The sequence below is a fragment of the Rhea americana genome, unplaced genomic scaffold, assembly GCF_003343005.1.
Source record: "Rhea americana isolate MKP2758 unplaced genomic scaffold, rheAme1 scaffold_8, whole genome shotgun sequence".
NCBI classification, from domain to species: domain Eukaryota; kingdom Metazoa; phylum Chordata; class Aves; order Rheiformes; family Rheidae; genus Rhea; species Rhea americana.
The window spans coordinates 554,532-578,497 of NW_028186978.1; the positions used below are offsets into that span (position 1 = coordinate 554,532).

The 23,966-nt window shown below is 37.5% G+C and overlaps 2 protein-coding genes across 4 annotated transcripts in view; one reads left to right on the plus strand and one right to left on the minus strand.

The window, feature by feature from the left end:
• Positions 1 to 23,966, minus strand: part of PAICS (phosphoribosylaminoimidazole carboxylase and phosphoribosylaminoimidazolesuccinocarboxamide synthase) — a 42,409-nt gene that overhangs the window by 10,979 nt on the left and 7,464 nt on the right. Inside the window, exons 3-9 of one of the 2 annotated variants that reach the window (XM_085322804.1) lie at positions 22,304 to 22,732; positions 21,072 to 21,161; positions 16,074 to 16,160; positions 13,066 to 13,137; positions 11,989 to 12,390; positions 10,509 to 10,574; positions 9,004 to 9,194 (exon numbers count right to left, since the gene is read on the minus strand). In XM_085322804.1, the coding sequence (XP_085178930.1) occupies positions 9,004 to 9,194; positions 10,509 to 10,574; positions 11,989 to 12,390; positions 13,066 to 13,137; positions 16,074 to 16,160; positions 21,072 to 21,161; positions 22,304 to 22,732 (1,337 nt within the window). Of the gene's footprint in view, positions 1 to 9,003; positions 9,195 to 10,508; positions 10,575 to 11,988; positions 12,391 to 13,065; positions 13,138 to 16,073; positions 16,161 to 21,071; positions 21,162 to 22,303; positions 22,775 to 23,966 lie in introns of both variants that reach the window. The other variant, XM_085322803.1, reaches the window with a different exon arrangement.
• Positions 7 to 23,966, plus strand: part of PPAT (phosphoribosyl pyrophosphate amidotransferase) — a 49,604-nt gene continuing 25,644 nt past the window's right edge. The window contains exon 1 of one of the 2 annotated variants that reach the window (XM_085322801.1): positions 7 to 188. In XM_085322801.1, coding sequence (XP_085178927.1) covers positions 61 to 188 — 128 coding nt within the window. In that variant the 5' untranslated portion in view covers positions 7 to 60. Of the gene's footprint in view, positions 189 to 13,832; positions 13,877 to 23,966 lie in introns of those variants that run through there. The other variant, XM_085322802.1, reaches the window with a different exon arrangement.

A 23,966-nucleotide genomic window follows, 5' to 3' on the forward strand; every position in this document is an offset into this window, starting at 1 on the left:
GGCCGCCCGTGGCCGCCGCCGGAGCGCCGCCCGCCGCCGCCGCCACGTGCCGGCCGCACCATGGAGCTGGAGGAGCTGGGCATCCGCGAGGAGTGCGGCGTGTTCGGCTGCATCGCCTCCGGCGTGTGGCCCACGGAGCTGGACGTGCCCCATGTGATCACCCTGGGGCTGGTGGGGCTGCAGCACAGGTAAGGGGGCGGGCGGCCGGAGCGAGGCGTGGGGTCGGGACCGGGACCGGGCCCCCGGGGCCGCCGTCCCACAGGGACCTCTCCATGGCGGGCCGGGCCCCGCTGCCGCTGCGCGCCGGGCGGCGGCGGCCGCCTTGCAGCATCCCGGCGGCGGAGCGCGAACGGCAAAAACGCCGCGGCGCCTCCCGCCGCGCGCCGCGCGAGCGCCGCTCTCGGGCGCGCTGTGCGCTTCGGCTCCGTCTAACTAAGCCGCATCTGCCGTCACCAGCCTGGCCTCGCTCGTGGCCTGGGGGCGCCCGGCGCTGCCGCATCTCCTCATCAGCCTCGTCCCAGGGACTCGGTCGCCCCGCGGCTTGTAATGAAGGCGCTGACCTCCTAACGGAGCTGCAGTGAGGCCAGGCCCTCACCCTGAACATTGTTTGAAACGCGTATGTTCAAATGCAGTTCAGAGTTTGAGACTAAGTAAATGGCTCTTAAATATTTCTAAGCCCCCGTGCAGCAATAAAATAATTACTGGGAAGCATCATCATGATATAATAAAACTTTTCTTCCACCTGTGTTTATAGTAAAATAGAAAAGACTGTATTCACAGTTGATCCCCTTGGAAGATAAGGATGCAGAGCTGCAAAATGAAGTTTTGGTTCTGCTGTCATTTGGTATTTAAAAGTTATAATGTTATATGCTAGTATATACTAATCTTTTTCTTCCACAACAGTACCAAGATACTTCTTTGTGGGAATATGTGCAGTCATACACATTCGTGCTAGTTTTGGCTTTGGCAGTGCAAACACCTATTTATGTGCTTAGCTTTCCATTTGTGAAAAGTGGACTAAATCACATTCATGACAGTTTGGTGAGGTGGGGCTTCTCTAATTACACATGCACTGAATAGAAAAAATGTTACAGGTTTTTGTATTTTTGAGGGCATAGACATGAAATGGTTGCTCCAAATTTGTTTTGGGACAACATTAGAAAATGTTTACATTAAGATTTTCTTTTTATTGCAGCTAAGTTTAATATACTTTTACTGGTAAAACACCGTATCCCTACATGACTCCCACATCCTAATCTTTTCTTTGGGTTGCAGGTGTATCATTCACGTACTACATATATTTGCCAGTGTCTATCAAAAACATGCTCGCTAGGAGAGATGAAGCTGCAAAACCCAAGGAAGGAAGCTGTCTAATCAATGATCTCCTCTTAGGCTTAGCCATTTTGCTGTAAACAGGCTGGTAAAAAGTCATACCTCATTTAACCTTGTATAGTTACACTGGTGGATCTGGAGTGTCACAATTGGAAATTAAATGACTGGTATATTTTAGTCACTTTGTGGCTTACTATCTCAATTTTCATTACAAACATTTCGTGATTTTCATGAAAAACACAGTTTCTTTCTGATGGGCATTTGACATATATTTGATTTCCATTTTTAACATTAATTATCCCCTATAGAACCTTATCATCAGACAAAGCTGTAGGCAGAAACACTAATATAGTGATAGAAATTGTGAACAGTTCACAAGTTCCATTAAATAAATGGAAGATATGCACCTGAAGACATTAGATTACCTCTGATTCTGATTTCCTAACTCAACAGTTGGCTGAAATTTTCAGGGGATGCTTTCTTAAAGACATAAACCTTATTGCGTCTTTATAGTGAAAGCTATTTTCTTTAGTGTGTTCAATTAGGTATACCTTTACTCAATAAAATTATATTAAATAGTTGAGATGTTAGTGCTTCTGTTTTTTTTAATGTTTCTCTCTAATCTCATCACATTTTTCCTTAATAATTCTACTGTGAGGTATAGAAAAGGTGACATTCCTATCAGCATGAAATAGGACTGCAGCTATTCTTCGGTTTTTTTGTAATGTCTCTTAAAAAACAACATTGTGATTCAGCATTAACTGTATCAGTAAATTTCCTTAAGTCCATTCTTTTAAATCTGAAAGCTAAGAAATGTCTCTTAACTATGTTCCTTTAAAGTAGGTAAATATGAAAGAGAGGTATGGTAAATACTAATAGACAGTCCCGATAAAGCCTAACAGAAATTTGATTTGCCATAAGAAAATAAAGCTCATAGAGCTCACACTGAAGTGAATAAGGATGTTCAGTTAATGACTACTGGCCTTAGATATTCATGCTCACGAATATCTCTTCTTATATACTCTAATTAGTCTTTGGTAATAAAACAGATGACTCTTAACTCATCTTAGGTTTTAAAAATTTACAATACATGAACATAGCGGTGTATCAAACTGCATTTTTTAGATAATTGATCCATAAAGAAGAGAGAGATGCTGGCAACATATTATAATTTCTCATATTTGAAATCTTATCTGTACACATGCAGAATATTTGTTCCATGCCACAAACACAAATGCCATCAAATCTTTATGCTTTGTGTTCTGATATACTTCGCTGCAGGACTGAGAAGAATTTGGTTTTGTGCTAATAGACCTAAAATGAGTTGAATTACAATGTTAAAAAGTATTTAGGAATTCTGGAGAGCTTTACTTCAGTGGCGATGTTCATAAATGAAAGCTACAAATCGAGGACACTGGGGATTGATCCAGCAAAATAGTTTAGCATGTATTCAACTGTGTGAATTTGAGTGGTGTCCTTTGTTGCAGTGAGACTATTTTGATTAAAATTATATATATTTGTAAGCAGGGTTCTGGAAAGGGCCCAAAAGCAGACACAGCTTGAAAGACTGAATTTCACTATATTGATATAAGTAAAAACTTAATTTTGTTTTGTTAATTAAAAAAACAGCTGCTAGGTTGTTGAGGCTTAAATTCAGAGTCCTTTGTGATAGAAAGCAGAATGTGGCTTTTCTATTGGCTCTTACTTTGTAATGGTTAAATGTGAATTAAAATGAAAACCAGGTATATTTCTAATCACAGGCTAATCAAGGCCTTCTATACACTAAGAACATTGTGCCAATTTAACTTGGGTCCATTTTTAAGTTTGTCAGTCTAAAATGCTGAGCTGATCTGGTTGTAACACATTTATAGCTATGTTAGCAGTGAATTCTCATTATGTTTGAAACTTGAAAGCTGTTAAACTAACACTGTTACTCTGGATTTAATGTTAGCAAGGCATCAGAGTGAATCTTTTAAATCATCTTTACCATTTGTGAACCAAGGAACAGAGTTGTCCATGGGGCCGCTCTGACAGCATGTCAAAATAAAGTCAAAGCATATTGGTAAGGAGAGGACTTTTCTTAGGGGTGGTGAGTGAAGGAGGAGGAGTACTTTGAGTTACAAGCCTATTAAACGTCATTTGAGTCCTTGACCAGGACAAATTTGTGAAGTTAATCTTGCAACAACTGTGACTTCTGTTAACTTTTTGCAAAATTCTCTGGAAAATATTTTTGGCAGTAATGCTGGGTACTGAAATCTGAATGTATCCAGCTTTGTACTGATTGAAAAAAAATGCTTTTAAAAGGTCTCCTCTACATCCTCTCCTCTGAGTCCTACTAAAGTCATGGACTTAAATTATTCCTTGATCCAACTCAATCGAGTTCTTTGTATGGACTTTGTTATAGAAATCAAAATAAATGGAGAATGGAGGATTGGCTAGCATGCTTTTTGATCCCTTCTCTGTTGTTGACCACTGTTAAAACTTAAATAACAAAGCCAAATTATTTCACCAACATAAGTGAAGAAATATTCTGTCTCTTTCAGTCTAGTAAATTACTAGTTGCTTTCCACTAGCCATCCATCTAAATATCTACACTCAATATAGCACAGCAGATATGGACATTTTCTATACAGTCTGTTAGCTGCAAGCTAGATCTCTTTTAAAGACTATTTACCAAGCTGTAGCTATCCTAATTTAGACTGTGAATCTTTCCTAGGCAAACTGGACCAATAGTATTTGGATAGGAATTTTCTGAGGGACACCTAGGTGCTACAGGTAATGATACTGATAATTTGTTACATAACATTTTTTCCCTTTAATTTCATCTGAAGAGCCAATTTCATTTAAAGGGCCCAGTATAGGTTTAACAGATCCCTTAACAGATGCAAGAGCAACAAAGCTAATCGTCTAAATCTGGTAATTGTCTAAATATGGTAATTAGCCATATTTTTATATGGAATTTACTGGATGTTTGACAAGCTACTTATCCAGGCTGGATATCACGCTATATGTGCTGATTATGTCACCGATAATAGTATGACAGTCCTGAATACTTTCAGAAACACTTACTGGTTTTGGATATACTAACATTTAATCTTTTAGTTATATATTGGTTGAAATTTATAGGTCATTTTGTGCTGCTAGGTTTTGGCAGCTGTGTTAATTATATGCCACAAAACTTACTACAACAGGAACAGAGGAAGAGAGGGGAGGAGTGAGATCTTTTGGCTGTGGTGAGCAGTTGTATCAGCTCAGCTGTCTTATGTAATTTCCTGCAGGGCTAAGGTTCCTGTTTGATGACTTCCAGAAAGTGAAAATGAGCCAGATTTACATTTTAATCAAGTTTAAATCTCTGAAATCTAGTGCATATGTCATGAAATGCAGTTCAGTCCTAGCTCTTTACCTCTGTGTGGAGTAAATTGGAATACGTTAACATAAACAGGAATGGGTAAACCAGGAGAGAAGTGGTGTCAAAATGCCTGTGAGGACATTTAAAGACATCTGTTATGTTTAGTGTGACTAGTGGAGATCAATTTGATCACATTAACCTAGCCACAGAGAGGGGATTAGACTGTTCATTTTTACTTTCCCTTCATTTCAGTGAATGCCCAGCATAGCTTGGCTCTCCTATCTTATTGCAAAGAAAATGGATTGGTCTGGGGCAAATTGAAGATATGAAAAGATGGCACAAGATAATAAGAGTCAGTAGAGCTATTCTAGCATAGAGCTGACAGAGATAAACTGTCATTGGAAATGGGCATAAGCGTGTCTTTTTCCTAGAGTATGAGGCTGAATTCCCCATTTCCTCCCATTTGGAGAGTTAACTGGATGTAAGCTTTTCACATTAAGTGCCTAGTTTAAGGCATCCATGTAGCCATGATTCAATGCTCCAATAACTTTCTCAAGATCTTGTTTCTTGGGAGCTTCTGTGCCCACCTCCTAAATTTGGGCCTAATGCATGGGAAGAGGATTGTACACAGCATAGGAGGTTCACGCTAAGTAGTTAAGTTGAAAAAAACTGTACTGGCTACTCTTTCTCCTATGTCTCCTTCTCTTTCCCTTGAATTGAAAAAAAACCCCCAGGATTGTTCAGAGAGGCTTTTTAGTAGGTTTGTTTTAACTTACATGAGTTCTGTCTTTTGCCTAACCACTTGGCCACATGAGTGCTTGTACCAAAACAATGAGATTTTACTGCAAGAGAAGCAGCAAAGGATAAAGGTGGTGCTTTTAAGCCAACAATGATGCTGATGGTGCTTGTGGATCCACTAACAGTGCAATCTCCTCTGCTGCCCTGAAGCACTTTCTACATGCATTTGGCCCAAATATAGTTTGGGCCACCAGGAAATAAGCTAAATGAGGCATTTAGAAGTCTTTCCAGGGTAATAGCTCTATCAAGAGAGGTGTAAAATGACCCATTCATCTCAAAGAATGAATGTAGTTTAGAAAGTGCTGCGTTTATCTGCCCCATCCAAAAATTTCACTATCCCAATTGCAAACTGGAGAGGAGACAAAGCAATTTCCCATCCCACTAATCTGAAAGGCTCCCAGGAAATAATGCAGATATTGGAGTGAGAGGTGGAGAAGAAGAGCAAAACTCTCTGTTTTTCATGGAATTAAGGCTTGCTGTTGTTGCCTTTCTTTACTTAATGTTGGATTTGATTTTTAGCCTGGATCATTTCTGTGATGCAATTTAAATTACATTCCCAGGAGCAGTTACATGGAAACAAGTTGGTCTTGGCCCCACTGCTATAAGAAACATACTGTAGATCCATAGTCTAAAATAATCTCCTCCCAGACCCTTTCAATCTTACTGTAATGCTCTCTCGCATAACTTAGCATCTGTCAATGCCTCAAGTTCCACTTAACTTGTCTATGAGGGTGCCTAGACTAAATACCAGGTGTCTGATACTCAGTTTAAAGCTGTGATCAGAGCAAAGCCATAGCACAAGCTTAGGTGGTTAAAAAAATACACTCGAAGGGAGAGTTGAATTTAGTCAATGCCATTTTTGAAGGGACTTTTTCTGAGAAATCCCTTCTGCAGTGACACTTGATTTGGTCCATTGTCGGTACCCCAGGAGATGCTGTCAAAAGAAGACACACCAGATTGCTAGACAATCTAACTTCTAAATGTATATCATTCATATTTTCTTTTTGTCTTTAAGCGAAGAGTGGTGCTGAATCATAACTAAAATTCTGCAGTGAAGAAAGTTTTACTGTCCCTTCAATTTATCTATCTAAACATCCTACACATTCAATTTTTATCTGTATAAATGGGAGCAGCTATAGAACATAACACTAAGTGACCCATACACTTGACATCTCCTACCTTTATTAACCAAAAATAAACATGGACAGCAGAAAAAAGGAGATAGCTTTCTGACAGACAACCAAAATGCAAGCTATGCTTTCCAGCTGCAAAGCAGCATAGAAATAGACCCCCATAGAAAAGGAAGCTCACTTCTCTTTGCTAGTTTGTAGCCAGGTAAATCTTGCTCTCTGGAAAATGCAGGTCTGTTTTCTGAGAAAAAAAAACTTTGCTTAGAAAGCTACTTGTGCTTTTCTTTTTTTCTATCAGTTCTTGATTCATGGCTACCCTCTAGTGTTGATATTGAACAGTTTCCAATTTTGAGATTACTAGCATGATCCATAACCATTTGCCCTATCCTGCTAAGAATTTAAATAGTCCTTTGCCTCAATATTTTTGTGAACTGCTTAAAATCTACATGATACTAATAGCATACTAGTGATGAATTCATACAGGAAGAAATTTGTGAGGTAGGATCAGTTCTTGCCTGAATAATGGCATGTCGAAACAGATGTATATTTCTTGGAAGATCTGCTTATTTAAAGACTAAACCAAGTCTTTATTATTTCTTTATTTTCTGGGAAGAAGGGAAACTTTGGGGGAGGAAGCTATACTGAATCACAGAAATGTTTTAGAAAGACTGGCATCCTTGTGCATCACTCACAGAGTTTTAAGGGAAGTTTGTCTTCTTTGCAGTGCTAGCTGCCTTCCTCAGGTTAGCCTTGCTTCTATGAGGGCAGTCACACTGCAGTAAAAACAACTTTTGATCTGCTCAAAGGTACAAGGTAAGGACAGCTCAGAATCTGCTGGGCTGCTTCAACTCACTGTACAAAGCCATTCACTTTTTCTTTTCTTAACTGTGTCAGGTTAGTCAGCTGAATTGGCTTACAAGGGATCCAGCAAGCTCAGGACAGACATGGTGAAGAGTGCACCTTCTTATTGCAATGAAGTATTTAATCAACTTGAGCTGTATTGTGCAGCTAGTCTTGCACTCATGCAGCAGAGCAGGCAGAATATATTAGTGATCCATATCCACTTCAGTTCACAGTTGGATAGCTTATCTAAAAAAGCTAAGTTAAATTCGTATTGAATTAAGCTGTTTGAAGGTATTGGAGTGAATTGTGTGGGATCATAAGTTCTTCTGGTTCACATATGGAGGGAAGTAAGCTATGATTTTAGTGCTGCTGGGAATGGTAAGCTTTTCATTTGGCACAACATGTTCTAGAATATGCCATAATGGAATGCACAGATCCCTTGTACACCTACCAGAGACTGCAGTTCTGTATGCATAACAGATACAAGTTCAAGGATGTATCTTTGAAACAACTCCTTGCGAAGAGAGAAAAGAAAAATAAGCCAATGCTGGTTTTAGTATTACAAGCCAAAGAGTGTTTGTACTGAGAAGCCAGTGTAAAATATGAAAAGCAATAGATAAGCATACACTCTAACAATCCTGTGTTTCTGTCACTGTATAAATGGATATGATCCAAACATTCTGATCTTCTAGGAATCTTTCTCTGACCTCTCAGGAAGTGCTAATCAAATAGCAGATAAAATTTACTGTTTTGGAAATTATTTACCATAAGGTCTCTCATAAAAGTTGAACAAGAAACTAAACCATAGAAAAGGAAACAAAGCATTAGATCCAGTAAAAGATTTTTGTGTTTGAAATAGTTCCTAACATGCCAGAGCCCTTGGAACACAGACCAGAACCCATGTCTGCCCCTTCTAGGTGGGCATCAACCTCTTGTACTTTTCTTTCTGGATCACAGAATCTCCAGTTGATTGCTGCATAGTGGCATACCTTCATGAGGCTGACGGGGCTGTATCCCTACCCTAGCACAGAGCAGTGTTCAGGCCAGAAAGAGGGTAAATGCTGATAAAGGAGTTGGTTGCTTTTCTCTGCAGCCTAACCCAACCCAACCTGGTCTTAGCCCAGCCTAACCAAAAAGAAACCCCCTTTAATGCCTTCAACTATTTAGTTGATTGCATAGGACTAACTTGATAGGATGGTCACAGAGAAGTTTATTGGAAATGATGGGTTGAAGTTTTAAGTGTACATGTTTTCATTGATCAGTCAGAGTGATATTTCCTTTCAATTAAGCCTGCTCATTATGGTATGTAGCTGAAGCAAAGTATGTAAGGTATGTATCTGCTATTAGATTAATATCACTGCTGAAAGATCATTGTCAAGGAATGTGATGGAAATTCATACTTTGTTTTAATTTATATGACTAAAGGTGAATATATTAAAGGGGAGCAACCATGTACTCATGTGGATGTCCTACCCTTACAAATAAGTTATTTCATTTACTATCTGAGAAGCTCTCTGCATGCTAATTTGGTAGAAAGTTCATTAAACCAACCTGTTGTATGGCTGGTGGATCACCATACAGCTGTGATCTGTTGAGGTCTTGCATTTCTTCCTGCTTACAAAGCCTTTCTAACAGTAACTTCTTGCCTTCTGTTACCGTATGCACTTTCTCTGTTAAAAGTTTTTGAAACTGGAGTATGGTGTTCTCAGAAGCACTTTTCTTGAGTGGAACAGGTGACATCTCTGTGGACAAAAGCAAAGTACGTTGTTAAGAGTGCACAAGTCAACAAACTGCTGACTGAAAATCTAGCACATGCTAGATTTTCCTAATGCTGTCTTTCTATTAAGTCTGGTATTGTGTAACGGGTCATTGCATAATGGCTAATAGGAATGAAGTATACCTTTTTCTAAAACTATTCATACTGATCTCTCATATTTAAAGCTTAGGCTTTGCCTAAGTACTGCATATTTACACTTTCATTTATTGTCAATTAGATATTTAATCACTTAGTGTTAGTCCTGTTAATAGAGTTTGTGATGATGTACTGAGAAGGTCAAATTAAAAAATGTGTTGTTTAGATCTGTTTTTTTCACAGAATCACAGAATGGTTGAGGTTGGAAGTGACCTCTGGCGATCAGATCACCTAGTCCAGCCCCTCTGCCCAAACAGTGTTCCCTAAAGCACATTGGCCCAGGACTGTGTCCAGACATTTTTGAGTATCTCCAAGGATTCAGATTCTATAACCTCTCTGGGCAACCTGTTCTAGTGCTCTGTTACTCTCACAGTAAAGAAGTTTCTCCTTATATTCAGATGGAACTTCCTGTGTTTCAGTTTGTGCCTGCTGCCTCTCATCCTATTGCTGGGCATCAGTGAAGAGAGTCCTGCCCCATCCTCTTTCATCTGTCTGTAGACAAGACATCATTTTATTATTAAAAATAAGGGAGGAAAATCCCTGGGAGCTAACTGTCATCCCTCATTCTTGGACTTTTTGATTGGGCATGACAGTTCTTCCAGGAACGAAAACAGCTCCTAATCCTTCCTATATCAGATTGCATACCATATATTTCTGTCCATCCCTTCACTTTTCTCTGTAAGTGATCTTGTAGCATGTTTTCTCTTTGGTAACAACTGTCTTATATTGCTTTTCTCTCGTGCATATGATTTGTCCTTGCATTTACTGACACACAGTGTAGCACAAAAAAGCACATCCATCACTGTGATATCATCCTTATTTTCCTCTGAGAAACACAGGTTATTAAAATAGATTCTTCTTTCTAAAATCTTCTCAGCATTTTCTGGCATTTGGTCAAAGAAGAACCATTTCCTGATGTTTCCCTCATTTTTAGGGATAAGTATTGAAATAAATTACAGTTTTCTGTAAGGCCCACATTTTGATCAGGAGATTTCTTTCTGGGATTGTTGAGGATGAGAGAAGAATTTAATTTTGGAGTTAGTGAAAGAAGAATTTTTCAAACTGTTTGAGTACTTGAAACTAGTATCTGGCATTCAGTTCTGCAGAAGTGTATGGATACTTTAAAAAGGCAGAAGACTCTTACCATCATTCCATGTTTTTCTCTTGACACCGAATGATCCTGTGTTTGCTGTAATATCTCCCACTGAAACTTAGAACAGAAAAGCAAGGTGACTAGGTATTTTGCAAAGAGATACTAAAAGCAAAGTCAGTCACAAATCAAGTACTGAGACAAGTGACTTGGAACAACAGGAGTCTTCTAGTTGCTTGTTTAGCACTCAAAATCAGGATGGAGACACTACTTTAAGGATGCTTGCAGCAGTTTAATAATTACAGCTTTTTTCTAAAGCTTATTGTTTTCCTTTTTGCTGCATCAGCATTTGCAGCATAGAAAGATTACACAGTTCTTTCCTATTATGCTGAAATCTAAAGCAGCCAGGTTAGCTCAAATACTCTTGGTGTTGACAAATTCCATCCACAGAGGGAGAAATGAGCAGTAATATCTTCAGTTTCTGGAACTGGAATAAATTGTCTTAAGAAAGTCATCTAGCATTAGCCCATGGCAGATGGGAAGCAGCAGTGTCGTCTCGTGAGTGTGGATATCCAGCCTCAACTAGTGGTGCTAGGGTGTTCAATGCAAGCTTCTGGACAGCACACTGGGGCTCTGATTCAGGAAGGAGGGCAGCTGGCTTTGAGAGGGCTGCAGCAATTTCTGCTCCAGCTGTCCATCTTGCTTGTGCTGCAAAAAATGGTTCAGTTCCTGAACAAATGTTTGTGACATTGCAGATTATTATCTAGTATATTGAGAAAAATCAGAATTAGTTCAGCTTACCGTAATTCCATTAAGCTATGGAATTATGCATAGCAGTTAAGCTGCTTCTACATGAGTATCCTACCTGGAACCTACCTGGAACAGGGATGGCTGCCTCTGCAAGCTGTAGTGGTCAGCCAGTAATGAGAACTCTTTACAGCTGACACAAGGTAAGCTATTGCAAATCCTAAGTCAGAGGCCTTTGGATACCAAAATAGAAGCAAATTCTTTATATAAAACTGAGTTTGATTCTAGAATATAATAATTATTAGCAATCACATAAACATGACTGCCCTCATTTTTTTTCTTTCCAGGCTATGGTGTAAATTGAATTCATGGAAGTTTTCTTTTTTGAGTTCTTGTATTTGACTTGATCGTTACATATTTCCACAGTTATACCTGGTTTTGTGCTTGCAGCTCTCCAATCATAACATTTCAAGAGCCTATTTGATCCACCTGTGTAACCTGTCACTTTGTCTAGTCCCATTTCAATATATTTCACTGAAGCTTACACAAAAATTCTCCAAGAATCTCATTGAACACTTCAAATGTTTTCAATTTTTGTTAAATTCCTTACTCTAATTTCCTCCAAAGACCATTTCTGTTCTGTGAATATTGCCTGCTTGACCATGCAGATACAGGTTCTACATTTATTTTCCTTAGCCATTCTGGGTACATACCTCACTTCTGTAGCATGCGTCAACAGGCAACTTTAATTTTAAAAGCTGTAACTCATTACTGAAGTTTTTAGTACCTGGTGGGAGGCTAGAACTTTCACATCCCCAACTTGCTGGACCTAGAGGCTGTCTTCTTAGGATGCAGTCAACTTCATCATAAAACCTCATTCTTCTTCTGGGATTACCATGATGTTCATTTTCTTTCTGCAGTGCTCGGTATTCATATTTTAAGTTCTTGTACTTTGTGCGACATTGCTTCCAGTCTCTGTCTATTCCACGTTTCATTAACCTTCTGGCAATTTCCTCAAATATTTCTTTATTTCTTGTGGCTCCTTCAAGCATTTGTTGTATCTTTTCATCTGACCATATGTTTATCAGAGCTCTGACTTCATTATCACTCCAGTGTTTTCCTGCTCCAGTATCATTAACTGTAATAACTTTAAAGTGATTTTGTGCTTCATCCAAGGGAATTTGATTGTCTGAAAATATAAATGAAACGATAACTGAGTATTGCTGAGTACACAGAAATACAAGTATATTTCTAGCTAATGTTTCAGTAGCGAGCTGGAAGATTAATTAACTTTCATAGTAATCTCTTATGAAAATCTTTGAACTTTGCAGTGTGAATACCCATATGTGGTCATACATCACTTAAATATGCAACATACATAGCAGATTAAATCTCTTGTTCCTTGAAGGCATCTAAAATTCCAGATTTTTGTCAGTGTAATTTTGTTACTGATTGGAACACAGAAAAGCAATAACCTATAAGCTTTAAAAGCAACAATGTATCCACAGTGATAAGAAAATGGCTTTCCAGTTTTGTTTAAAATTAGGAGAAGAAAAAATACCATGCAGAGGAAAATGCTTCCAGCAATTCAACAGAAGAAAAAATATTCTTGTTTGCAGCTGTTTACAGGTAGGTAGATGCTAATCATAAAATAAGTTGAACTAGAGTATTAATGCAAATTTTGCTCATGCATGGGAATGGAGATATGAAATTAATTATTAGGTTTAGTGATAAAAATTAAACTGAATTCAGAAGTAGATAGGAGAAGTTGTGTTTACAGTAGAGATTTGGCGGCTCTGGTTCTTGATATTGTAATTACAATGGGATTTTGTTTCAGAGAAAATGCATGGAACTAAATACTCACCTGTTCCAACTATCTGCTTTGCTACTGGCGTACAAGATCTGTCTTCTGAGGTAGTGCTTATAGAATCATCATCTAAAGAAACATGCAGTTTTAAATACAATAGATTTAGACAATTGAATAGCTAATATTATTCTCATGTTCTGCAGGTAACACTTAAATTAAAAATGTCATAAACTATTAGTCTTTGAGGCAACAGATTCTATTCAATTGTCCACTCAGTTCAAATGTTAATAGGAGGAATGACAAGCACAAGTATATGCATGCAGACCTGCCCAGACAGAATGATTGCATAAGCTTCATTTCATACTGTTGAGTATGGATTTTCACAGATCTTTGTGAACTTCCCTAATACATCAGAAAGAAACGGGAAAGAGACATTTCCTCCTTATTCCTACTTACTCCGTTCAGCTCACCTGTTTACCACTAAATAGTCATTTAGAGATCATTCCAATAGGCTAGTTTCAGATTTGGGCTCTGAGGTGTTCCTGATTCAGGAAAGGAGGGAGGGAACAAATGTCAGATTTTTGTGGAAAAGGTTGTATGCGTTTGCCTTTCTTTAGGAGACAGCCATGTTTATATACTTTCGGATAAAAGGCCGGTCTCTGATGTAGAACTTTTGAGACAGAGAGAACATAAACAGAAGAAAAATTGGAAAGCAAACAATTCATTAGTGCCTTTGTCGAGATCTTTAGCCTTAATGTAATTTGCACCTTCTGTATGCAGGAACGGCTCTGTCCAAAACCATTTGCACAGCTTAAATGAGAAAACAGCATTTTGGGGAAGACAGAACTATTTTTTATTCTACTTGCACGTGAGTTCTCTTCAAAATTGTTTTGCAAACAGGATAGAAACATCATTATATTCTTTCTCCGCATGTCTACATAGCAATTTCTTTTTTCTCAGCAAAGCTAAGGCTACAATACCTTTGCTGTCATTTACAGCATAAAAACCTCTCTTTTCAGAAATAATATTCTGGCTGAGCAAGAGCTCTCAGAATTCCTGAAACCACCTGTGGACATCAGAACCCACCTCTGCTGACTGGTTTTTCTTTGTGTGTTTGAACTTCCCTGAGCCTGAAAGTTCATTTTTGTGTGGAATTACTTTTTGGCTTGGAACATTCTCATGTTCTATGAATTGTCATAGTTTTGAATAGTTGGATGTCATAGACCAACTATCTTCAAAAAAAGTTTTTAGTAAAGGATAGAAGTAAATAATCTTTGTATGTTTTGAAAAACTGTGCGCATGGTTTAGATACTGTTGGAAATACCAGATGTTGGTAAATCAGCAGTGGATCATTTTGTGTACCTTTTATAATGGTACTTGCTATAAATACCCAAACTAATGCTTAGACTTAATTATTTTGTAATAGTTTTGTATAATTGTTTTGCTCTATCTTAGACAATTTGGCAAATGCTTGTTTTCATAATCAATATGCTTGTTTAAATTCTATAAATAAGGAAAACAGAGTCAGAATTTAAAATCCCATTATTCTATGTGTGATTTACTTGTTGTGTGAGAAAAAAAAAAAAGTGTTCTTTCATAAGTATGTTAATCCATAACTCAAGAAAATTCTTGCATCTCCCTTTAAGACTTGTGGCTATTGGAAATACAACCGTAGACAAAGGGGGAGCAATAGTTCTACTCCTGAGTTCTTAAGTGATTTTTTTAACCATGTTCCACAGCTTCATTGCTTTCATTCTCTCAACCATGCTGCCCTTCTAATCTTTTTCTGCTGTCGGCAGCGGCATGTGTGTACCACTGACTTCAAGTGATTACTATCCTCTAATGGCTATTACATAACAAGAACAGAGAACTTGTTTGTTTAATAAGGCAGTCCATTGATTCACATGACATTTTATTCTGTCATTCTGTATGAACTGTTCTCTTTACATTAGTGTGACCTTGCTGTGTCTCTGAACTTTCAAGGACAAAGTTTTATGTTATCCGCAATGTAACTTGTGTTTTCTGTGTGGTACTGCTCTTATTGAACTGCTTTAACATTATCCTCAGTCTATAGGCCTTACAATTGTCTTTCATAATTCATCTTACATCAACAACAACTTATGTAAACAGTTGTAACAGCTCTGTTGGTCTCTGAACATCCGAACTCCAACCAACATAATCACTAAGAAGGAGGTTCTTGCCTGGATCACAGAAATATTGCCTTACACAATAGAAATATTCTCATAACAAAAGCTTTCAAAGTAAAGGACAAATAATTATGGTTTGCAGAATTATTATAATAGTTTATTTTCTATTGTTTGTATTAATTTGTGGATGTAAATAATACCCTAATAGTTATATTTTGATCTAGGATGTCAGGCCAATAGATTTCCAAGCAATCTCATTTCCTGTAATACATTTTTTCATGACCTTCCATGGTTTCTAGATCATTAGTTCCAGAAAATGATTATCCTTAACATATTAACATATGTTAACATATTAATGTTTTCCAGTATCTAATTTTAACATTTTTAATAAAAAAAATCTTCTCCTGAATACCTGATAATGAATGTATGACTTTTACATACTGCTAAATCTCTGATTTTAGTTTCATGTTTAAAATAATTCAGACTATCTATGGCCATTGCTGGATAGTGAACAGAATGAAATTAAATGCACTACCTATCATGAATTAGTTTGAAAAGACAGATGAGGTATAAAATATGTTTCTAGGGCAGCTATTTAGCATTCCATTTTATCCTCTCTAGTAATTGTTTACGGAAAAAATTGTATTTGTGTCACAATTAAATGCAGAAGTGTTATCATATCTAGCATAATAAGTGTATTTTTTGGAGAAGTAAATTTTTTTGTAGTGGGAGGGAAGGAGAGATAAATGTTCATGCATTTATGCATTTTTGCACTTTAAAAACAAACAGAAACACGTTTTGTCATACCCAGACATGGAACCAGTATAGTGTGTGGGAATATCCTGTGAATTTTAGAAATATGCAATTCCTTGTAAAGTAGAATGTGCTGTTCTAATCACGAGTACATCATTGACCCACCTATGTCAATTGTCTCCTTCTTTATTTGTGTGGCTTCCAGAGCTGCCTGGGTGGTATTAGTGAAGTCCTCCTCATCTTCGAGGATTTCTGTGCAAAAAATTTACAGAGTTCTCGTTAATTTAAAAGGCCTTCAGTTATGTCGTATCACCAACTTCAGGAAGTCTGCAGTGATGACAACTATCATTAAAGTTTTCATATTTTAATTCATTAAGATTGTCTCCTTTCTTCAGCAGTTTGCTTAAAAGCCTAATTTAAGCACTTCAGTTTGAAGCTGTAGATTAAAATAAATCCAGAGCACCGTATAACAGTTGCTCAAGATCAGTCTATGAATGAAATGTGCAAACCCTAAGTTATTTGCAAACCCTAAGTTATTTAAACCTGGATCAGGGATTTACAACCACAGTCACAGAACCATTCTATAAATTCTGTAAGACATGTTTAATAGCTGGTGACCCTGTATGCAGCAGAACAGGGAAGACAATGACTTTCATAAAGGCTGTCTGTGACTTCTGTCAGGAGTCACTGAATTAGACCTCAAAAGGACAAGGTTGCTTTCACTGACTGAGCATCATGGTGTTCTGCCTGGATGATAAAGACAAAGTATTAAATTCCTGCCCTGAGAGCATCAGCATTTCTGCAGCTGGTGGAAGGGTTTACGTCACACGGGGCCTGGGCAAGCACACAGCCCTGGCCCCGTGGCCCTGCTCTCACCTTGGTGGGGAGGAGAGCTCTACTCCTCTTCCATTGGTTCCCTAGTGTTTAATGGAGAACTCCACCCCTTTGCCCTGGCAGATGATGCAAGTAGGCTTTCAGATCCTCATTTCCAGGTGAGGAAACTGGGGTACAGAGATTAAATGCTGAAGGCCACACTGTAGATCAATGGCAGCAGTATCTGGCTCCCAGCCTGTTCTCAGTCCATTCAAGAATATTGCCTCTAAGTATTTAGCAATAAAATATATTCTGTAGCTGGATATTTTATTAAAAATTATTCTCCCAGATCAAAGTGCGCTTGTTTGTGTCAGACATTCTGTATAACATGAGCAGCATCATGCTCCTTTTTTTGTAAGCCAAAAATGTAGATAGCCTGGCCTGGCCTGTCTTTTTTCTAACCACCATTCTGAGTTTTGGGGTGAGCATGAGAAGAGAAAGGCTAAGCCAAACGAAGCAAACAATCAACAATTTCTCACATGGATAAAACATAGCCGCTCCATCCCCCTTGTTTAGTCAAGGTATAGACTTTTGCCAGCAAACAGGCTTATCCTCTACTTTGTATTTGACGCGTTGCTCAAAAGGCCACCAGAGCAATGCTGTAGATCTCTCTTACTCCCTCAAACTGATACTAGCTACACTCCTCTTGGATACTGTGTTATTATCACTATGTATCCTGTTTCCTCTGCTCATGAGGGAGGAGTAGGAATTTGTCTGCTAATCCTTATCCTCATCTATGTTTTGCGTAGTACAAACAGGGAGCAGAGAATGTCAAAACTAGGGAACACTTCTTCCCTGTGTGCCTTGTGATAACTCTTTAACAGCTTGCAAATTTGCTGCAGTCTCTGTCACACAGAGCTGTGGAACTGGATGCAAACAACTCTGGATGCACAGYTGTGACTTTTTTTCTGCAGACTGAGTATGCCTCAGGCTATGCCAGTGAACAATCAAGGACTTCTGCTGTGGCACTTTTCTGAAGCATTCTTCTTGAGAGGAGTTGTTAGCAGATGTTTTAAAACATTATCTTTTGGCTTTATGTCTGTACTTTTAAAAATTCCAAGCACAAGGCAGCAATCATTCAAAAGAAGCCAGACTAAGTGCCTGAATATGTACAGATTTAAGATCTTAACTTTAAGCAATCAATTTTTAAGAAGCCCTTTGCTACCAGCAGTATCTTGGCAGTATCAGGACTTCAGTTTTTTCCTGAGAGAGATATACAGCAAAGCTTAAGGGACACCAAGAATCTTTAAAAATAATGACAAGTCATTTGTTTGAAGCAAAATACTGTAGTTTTTTAAAGCACAACAGTATACTAACATTCTTTAGAATACTTTTTTTCATAATCCAGTGATCTGTTATGTGGTAGTTCAGATTTAACCAAATATCACAGATTTAATCAAAAATCACAAGGTCTGTGGTCATAGTGGATATTCTGTGACAAATCTGGAACGTATATGTGTATTGAGTTTGCACTGACCACTGTTACTTCCGCAAACTCAAACAATCAGATCTTCTGAACAGATTTCTGGAATCAGCCATCCTTAAAAGTGATCCAAGGAAATAAAAACTGTGAGTCAAAGTGACTAAATATTGTTTTACTTCCAGATTGATTTAATATAGATATCTGTTATCAGAAAAGAGAAAATGGCGGCAACCCTAGGCTGCTTTCCTTGGTGCCTTTTGCCAAAAACTAAATGTTTGTTGTGATTGATACAATGCTCCTGCACCCTCTGCTGGCAGTCTGTAGAAGAAGCTACTTCGGTGCAATGGTGTGAGAGAAATTTCAATTGCAGTCTACAGAAGAACTTCTAAGGATGTATTTATCTGTATTCCTTCTCAGGTGGCCATTTGCTGTTCTTTGAGTGTGAATACATTTGGTCAGGGGAGAAAAAAGACTCAGTGAAACATCAAATAACTAGAAATTGGTTTGTTGTCTTTTGGCTAATGCTGATTTGACTAATACTTTGACTAACACTAATAACATCTGAGTATCTTCCTTTACAAAGAATGCATGGCAAACTTGATTGAATATTTCATAAAGATAGGCAATTGTGACAGCATTACAATGATTAATAATTCAGATCCACATGTAGGATCTGATGCATATGCATTTCTGTACATTTATGTTCTTCTACAGTAGACAGAAAGCTGATGTCTGCCCAAGTTAGCTGCTATGTTTCTGGACAAGGTTTGCCCATAGCTCAGACTACAGAGCTATGATCAGTTAGGAAAAGGCTGTCCTGTGAAACCTCAGTGCACAGTTAACTGAATTTCTAAATTTTTATATTACATTTTTTTTTTTTTGGAATTTTTAAAAAAAAGTCACAGCTGAGTGTATATATAAATTACAATTACATGCTTGTTGAGAAACAGTTTTCTATGGCAATTAAGTTGAAAATGGAATACTCTTTAAGAATGTCACAACTTAAAAGCTATACTTTTGAAATCAAAAAACCCATGTAATGTAATATCCTTATCTGATTGCATTTTTCACTATTAATCAGCAAATGAACTTATGAATATAAAGGTAATACAATCTCATAAACTACCACTTTTTCACTTTAAAGTCCTTTGAGCGATCCAGGAAAGGCATGTACCACAATCAGAAAATAAAGACCTCCATGATATTGTAAATTAAAAAATATACATCTTTTCTCTGCATTAGATAATACCTTACTATGTTACCATAAATAAATCTAATTGGTTTTTATCACCTTTAATTAAAATGATTTTAGTCTGTATTGTTCATACAGAAACAAGGGAAAGAATCTGGAAAGTAAAAACAGCATCACATTAAGGTAGAGTGCAGTGTTTTTGCCTTTTTTCCACAGAAGTTAGAACTTTAGTAGGATAGGCTGAGCCAGAGACACATCTAAAACACTTGCTATTTTAATCCTTGCCAAAATAAGGTAGGCTATAGATAGCCAGTATCCACAAAATACCTTAAAGGAATGTTGAAGCAGCAAAAATGAGTATGCAAAACTTTACTGGAAATACTCAGTTAACATTTTTTTAATTAACTGATTTAGAAGATTCAGAAAGGTACAATATTGCAGAGCTGTAACCAGTTGAAAACTGTCAGAGGACAGTGCAATAGCACTATCAAACCTCTTTTTTATTACAGTGTCTTACCACTGTCCATATATGTGTAGTAATTTTGCTTCCTTCCAGAGAAAATGTGGTATGGTGTATTTTACAGGCAGTCTTAACTGGGTCCCACAAGTACTATTTATGATCTCTTACATATTTTGTCTCTCTCAAAATGAGGTCTCTATAGGAAATCACTCTTCATCACAACCTATTTTTCCCTAATAAATGCCTCAAGTGGCCATGGTGATCTGGTAAAGGCTAGTTATATCCTTTAGTTATATATTTTCCGTAAGGCAAGAATGCTGTTGTCAAATTACTTCTCATGATCAACCATACCTTTACTTACTTGTCATAGCTGTTTTGTTTGTTATATGCAGAGCTGCCAGATTCTCTGGAGTAGTATTTACAGTAACATACTCTGTCGGAAGATTTTTTATTTGACATTAAAACCTTTCATGTTCACATTAGACCATTTTAAATTCTGTAAGACTATACCTTAATGCCTTATTTATGAGCATATTATGCCTCATGCTACTATAGAAGATCATGAGATAATCTTTACTGTGAAGAGTCAAGTCTGTTAGTATCCCAGAAAGACCTTCATATGTTTCTCCAGTGAATGTTAAACTCCCATTTCCCCAGAACATTGAGTTTTCAGATGTAAAACATAATGTTCCTTTGAAAGGAACATATGAGTTTCACATTCGGTGGTCAGCATAAAACAGATGATAGTGACACTCTTAACTGAAATTTTGATCCCCCGATGTGAGCATAATTACATTAAATATTGATCAAAGTTATACTGTGAAAAAAAGAATACCACATTAATTTATGCATAGGATACTTAACAGTTCTAAAGGTTGGCAAGACATAATTTAAGTAAATGCAGTAATACATGGCACTGAACTTAGACTAATAGTTTCTTCTTCCTTACATCCTGGTCCCTGAATCTTTGAAAAAAATTCTTAATAGATTGTTTTTATCAAATTTAGCAGAGGAGTTCACTGTGAATGTGTATATATATATATATGCCTCTATTTATTAAATCTATGGCTATCACTCTGATGTTATGTCCTGTTTAAAAGCTTTTTAGGCCTTTGCAGTTTCTAACTGTCATTGCAATGTGGACTTACTTTAGAAATCCATTTTAGCTTCCTAAATTTAGGGTTTTGTATAAAATAAAAAGACTTTCAATTTTACCTGAGTCAGAAACTTTCTTTATGTCTGCAACCCGTAGGTCTTCTGACATATTACTAATAGAGTCCTCTTCACCTCTGTCTCCAGGCATTTCTGTGTAAATAATGCTATGTTAATTAGGGTACCACATCAGTGTACTATGTAAGTACTATCCTCGTACATGACCATGTGAGACCACGAGATCTGTCTAGCTTGGATCTTGTTTATGCCAGTAGTCAGCAGTAGTTGCTTATGGAAAGAGTCTAGAAACAGGGCAGCTGTAGCGTGAAGCTGCCCTCAGAATGCACTGCTGGTTCTCAGCAGCCTGTGGTTTAGGTACGTTCTCAGGCAGCGACTGTAACACTCATCTTTGTTCTGTATTGCTCTTACCCACTTCTTCTGTTCACTTACTAGCTGTTAGTCTTATGTTTGGTCACCATAATACCATCTTCAAAATTCTACAGTGTAAAATTCTTACTCTCTAATAAACAGTTTTAAGTTTATCTTTGTTCTTAAACAACAGGCCTATTTCTGGCTGTATGTACCAATAAAAATGTTTAAACTCCTGCATGGTGTAGGTACATCAGTCTACTCTAATTCTGCATTAATCAATCCATTAGCAGGTTATCCATCAATAACCACGCAAAAGATAAATGCAGATTCCATTAGCATTCTTTGTGCTATGCTTTGTGCTATTTTTACATTAATCATTTATCTCATGGATTTGGGAGTCTTGCTTCAAAGGCCAGTAGAGTGGGGCTATTTGGAACTATAAGAGAAAGGGAGTTTAAATGTCAATATATAACTAATGTCTACACTACAGACTTCTTTTGCTCATTATCTTCATTTTCCCAATCACATAGTCTGACCATTTCTGTGACCCATTTTTTATCTAAGCTGGAAACACTCTCTTCTGTCATGATTTTAATTTGGATTGGTCTCTTTATATCTTTTTCTCTTGTGACCTACATGTTGATCTCTTTTTTTTTCTCTTGCAAGTTTACGCTGTTTCTCAGTTCTGTTAAAAAAAAATTGTTTGAGGCAACTACTCAATGTCAGAGATTACCTTATAATATAAACTACTGATTCAACAAGTAAGTTTCCACTCAGTGTTCTCCTTCCCCAGCAAATCGTTTAAACTAGCTTGTTGGCTCTTTTTTTTTTTTTTTTTTTTGGGGGGGGGGGTGTTATCTTAGGGTCTCCATAGTGCTGGAAAGCTAAAAATTTTAAATGATAGGGGTAGCTGAAGTACTTACCTATGCAGTCCTTTTCTGATTTTGCTTCAGTCCATTCTGGAGGCCTCCCACTTTCATCACTATTTGATTTACTTGCTTGTTCCATGGTGCTGCGCCCCAGAATAGCATCCAGTTCAGTAAAAAATTTCATACTTTTGCTTGTACTCCCTGAGTGTTGGGCATTTTTTACATTCTTGTATTCATGTTTCAGATTTTTATATTTTGTCCTGCACTGCTTCCAGTCCCTGTCAATTCCAAACTTTTGAAGTCTAGCAGCAACCTGTTCAAATATTCTTTTATTTCTCACTGTCCCCTCCAGTTGTTGCTGGATACTTTTGTCTGACCATATGCGTATCAGAGCTCTGACTTCATTAACAGTCCAGTGTTTTCCTCCTTCGTTTGCTACTGTTGGAATAAAAGTCGTTGTTTTGGAAGCTGACGTTGGATTACCTGCATCGTGTGGGGTAGGGGAGAGACACAGATTCAGGTTACCTGCATTAGATAGTTGGGGTGGGGAAAGGACAGAGAGAATGAGAATGAAGTATTCTGTTTCCTAATGGCTTTTCTCTCCAAAGAAATATGGAACAAAAAATGACATTAAAGTAAAGGTATTTGTCAGCATTTTGTTAATTAAGATATCATTTTTTTCTTCTCTTGAAAATTATATTAAGATAGTGCATGTGCATTTAATTAACTAGAGTGGAATATTTCTTTCTTTTGTTCCCAAATACGTTGAACTTTTACTTGAAATATACTTGAGAATAACTGATTAACTACTTTGTTATTGAGAGATTAGTCTGGAGAAGACTGTCATCCGAATGATGCAAAGTGCTGTATTAACACAATAATAAACTGGGCTCTGAGTCACTGACGCTAGCATAAAAGCTTGTAAAGCTTCTACATTCATGTTATACATTTGGTTTTATACACATGCACCACTTCAAACCAGGCAAAGACACGAAGAATCTAATCCTTAATTCTAAGAACACCTCTTTGGTGGGGAGCTGAGGAAGGGAGACTTTTGTGTTGTCACGCAAGAATATGTGCAATATTGAGCCTAGTCCTCATGGAACAGAGCCTCCCCCTTTTTCCATGCAGGTCAGTATAAAAATTAATGTTTGAATAACCAAAAATTAATTTTTGAGTAAAAATCAAAATCTGCAAAACTAGTAAAATAATTCTTTTGACTTTTTTCAGTCTTTTTTTTTAATGATTTACTTGTTTGTAATAATTAATTTGCTTAAAGACTTCATTCTGATCATCAGATTAGTTGGGAAAGTTCCTTCCCATGCATTTTCTAAATCTAGGCAAAAAAATACTTCTCTTTCAAACAATTTCAGTGCTTTATCAGAGAGAGCAGACAAGAAAGTGCATAGTAAGTGACACAGTTTTTTGCAGTCACAGTGAGGTAACAAATGCCTTTGCAACTGTCTTATTCTAAAAGAGGAGCCAGGCTGTGGAGGTTGGATACTTTTTAGTCACTGAGCCTTTCTGTGATGGCATAAATATTTGACCTTTGCTTCCACGTACAGATTCAGTGGGGCATAGTTATGTATAATAACCTGTCCGGGGACAAACTTGTCCCCAGTATAGTAATAGATGCAGTAACTCTTTGCAAGTCTCCAGAATTCATTCTGTTTGTGAAAAAGCTGTACTGAAAGATAACAACTTTTCTCTTGTTAGT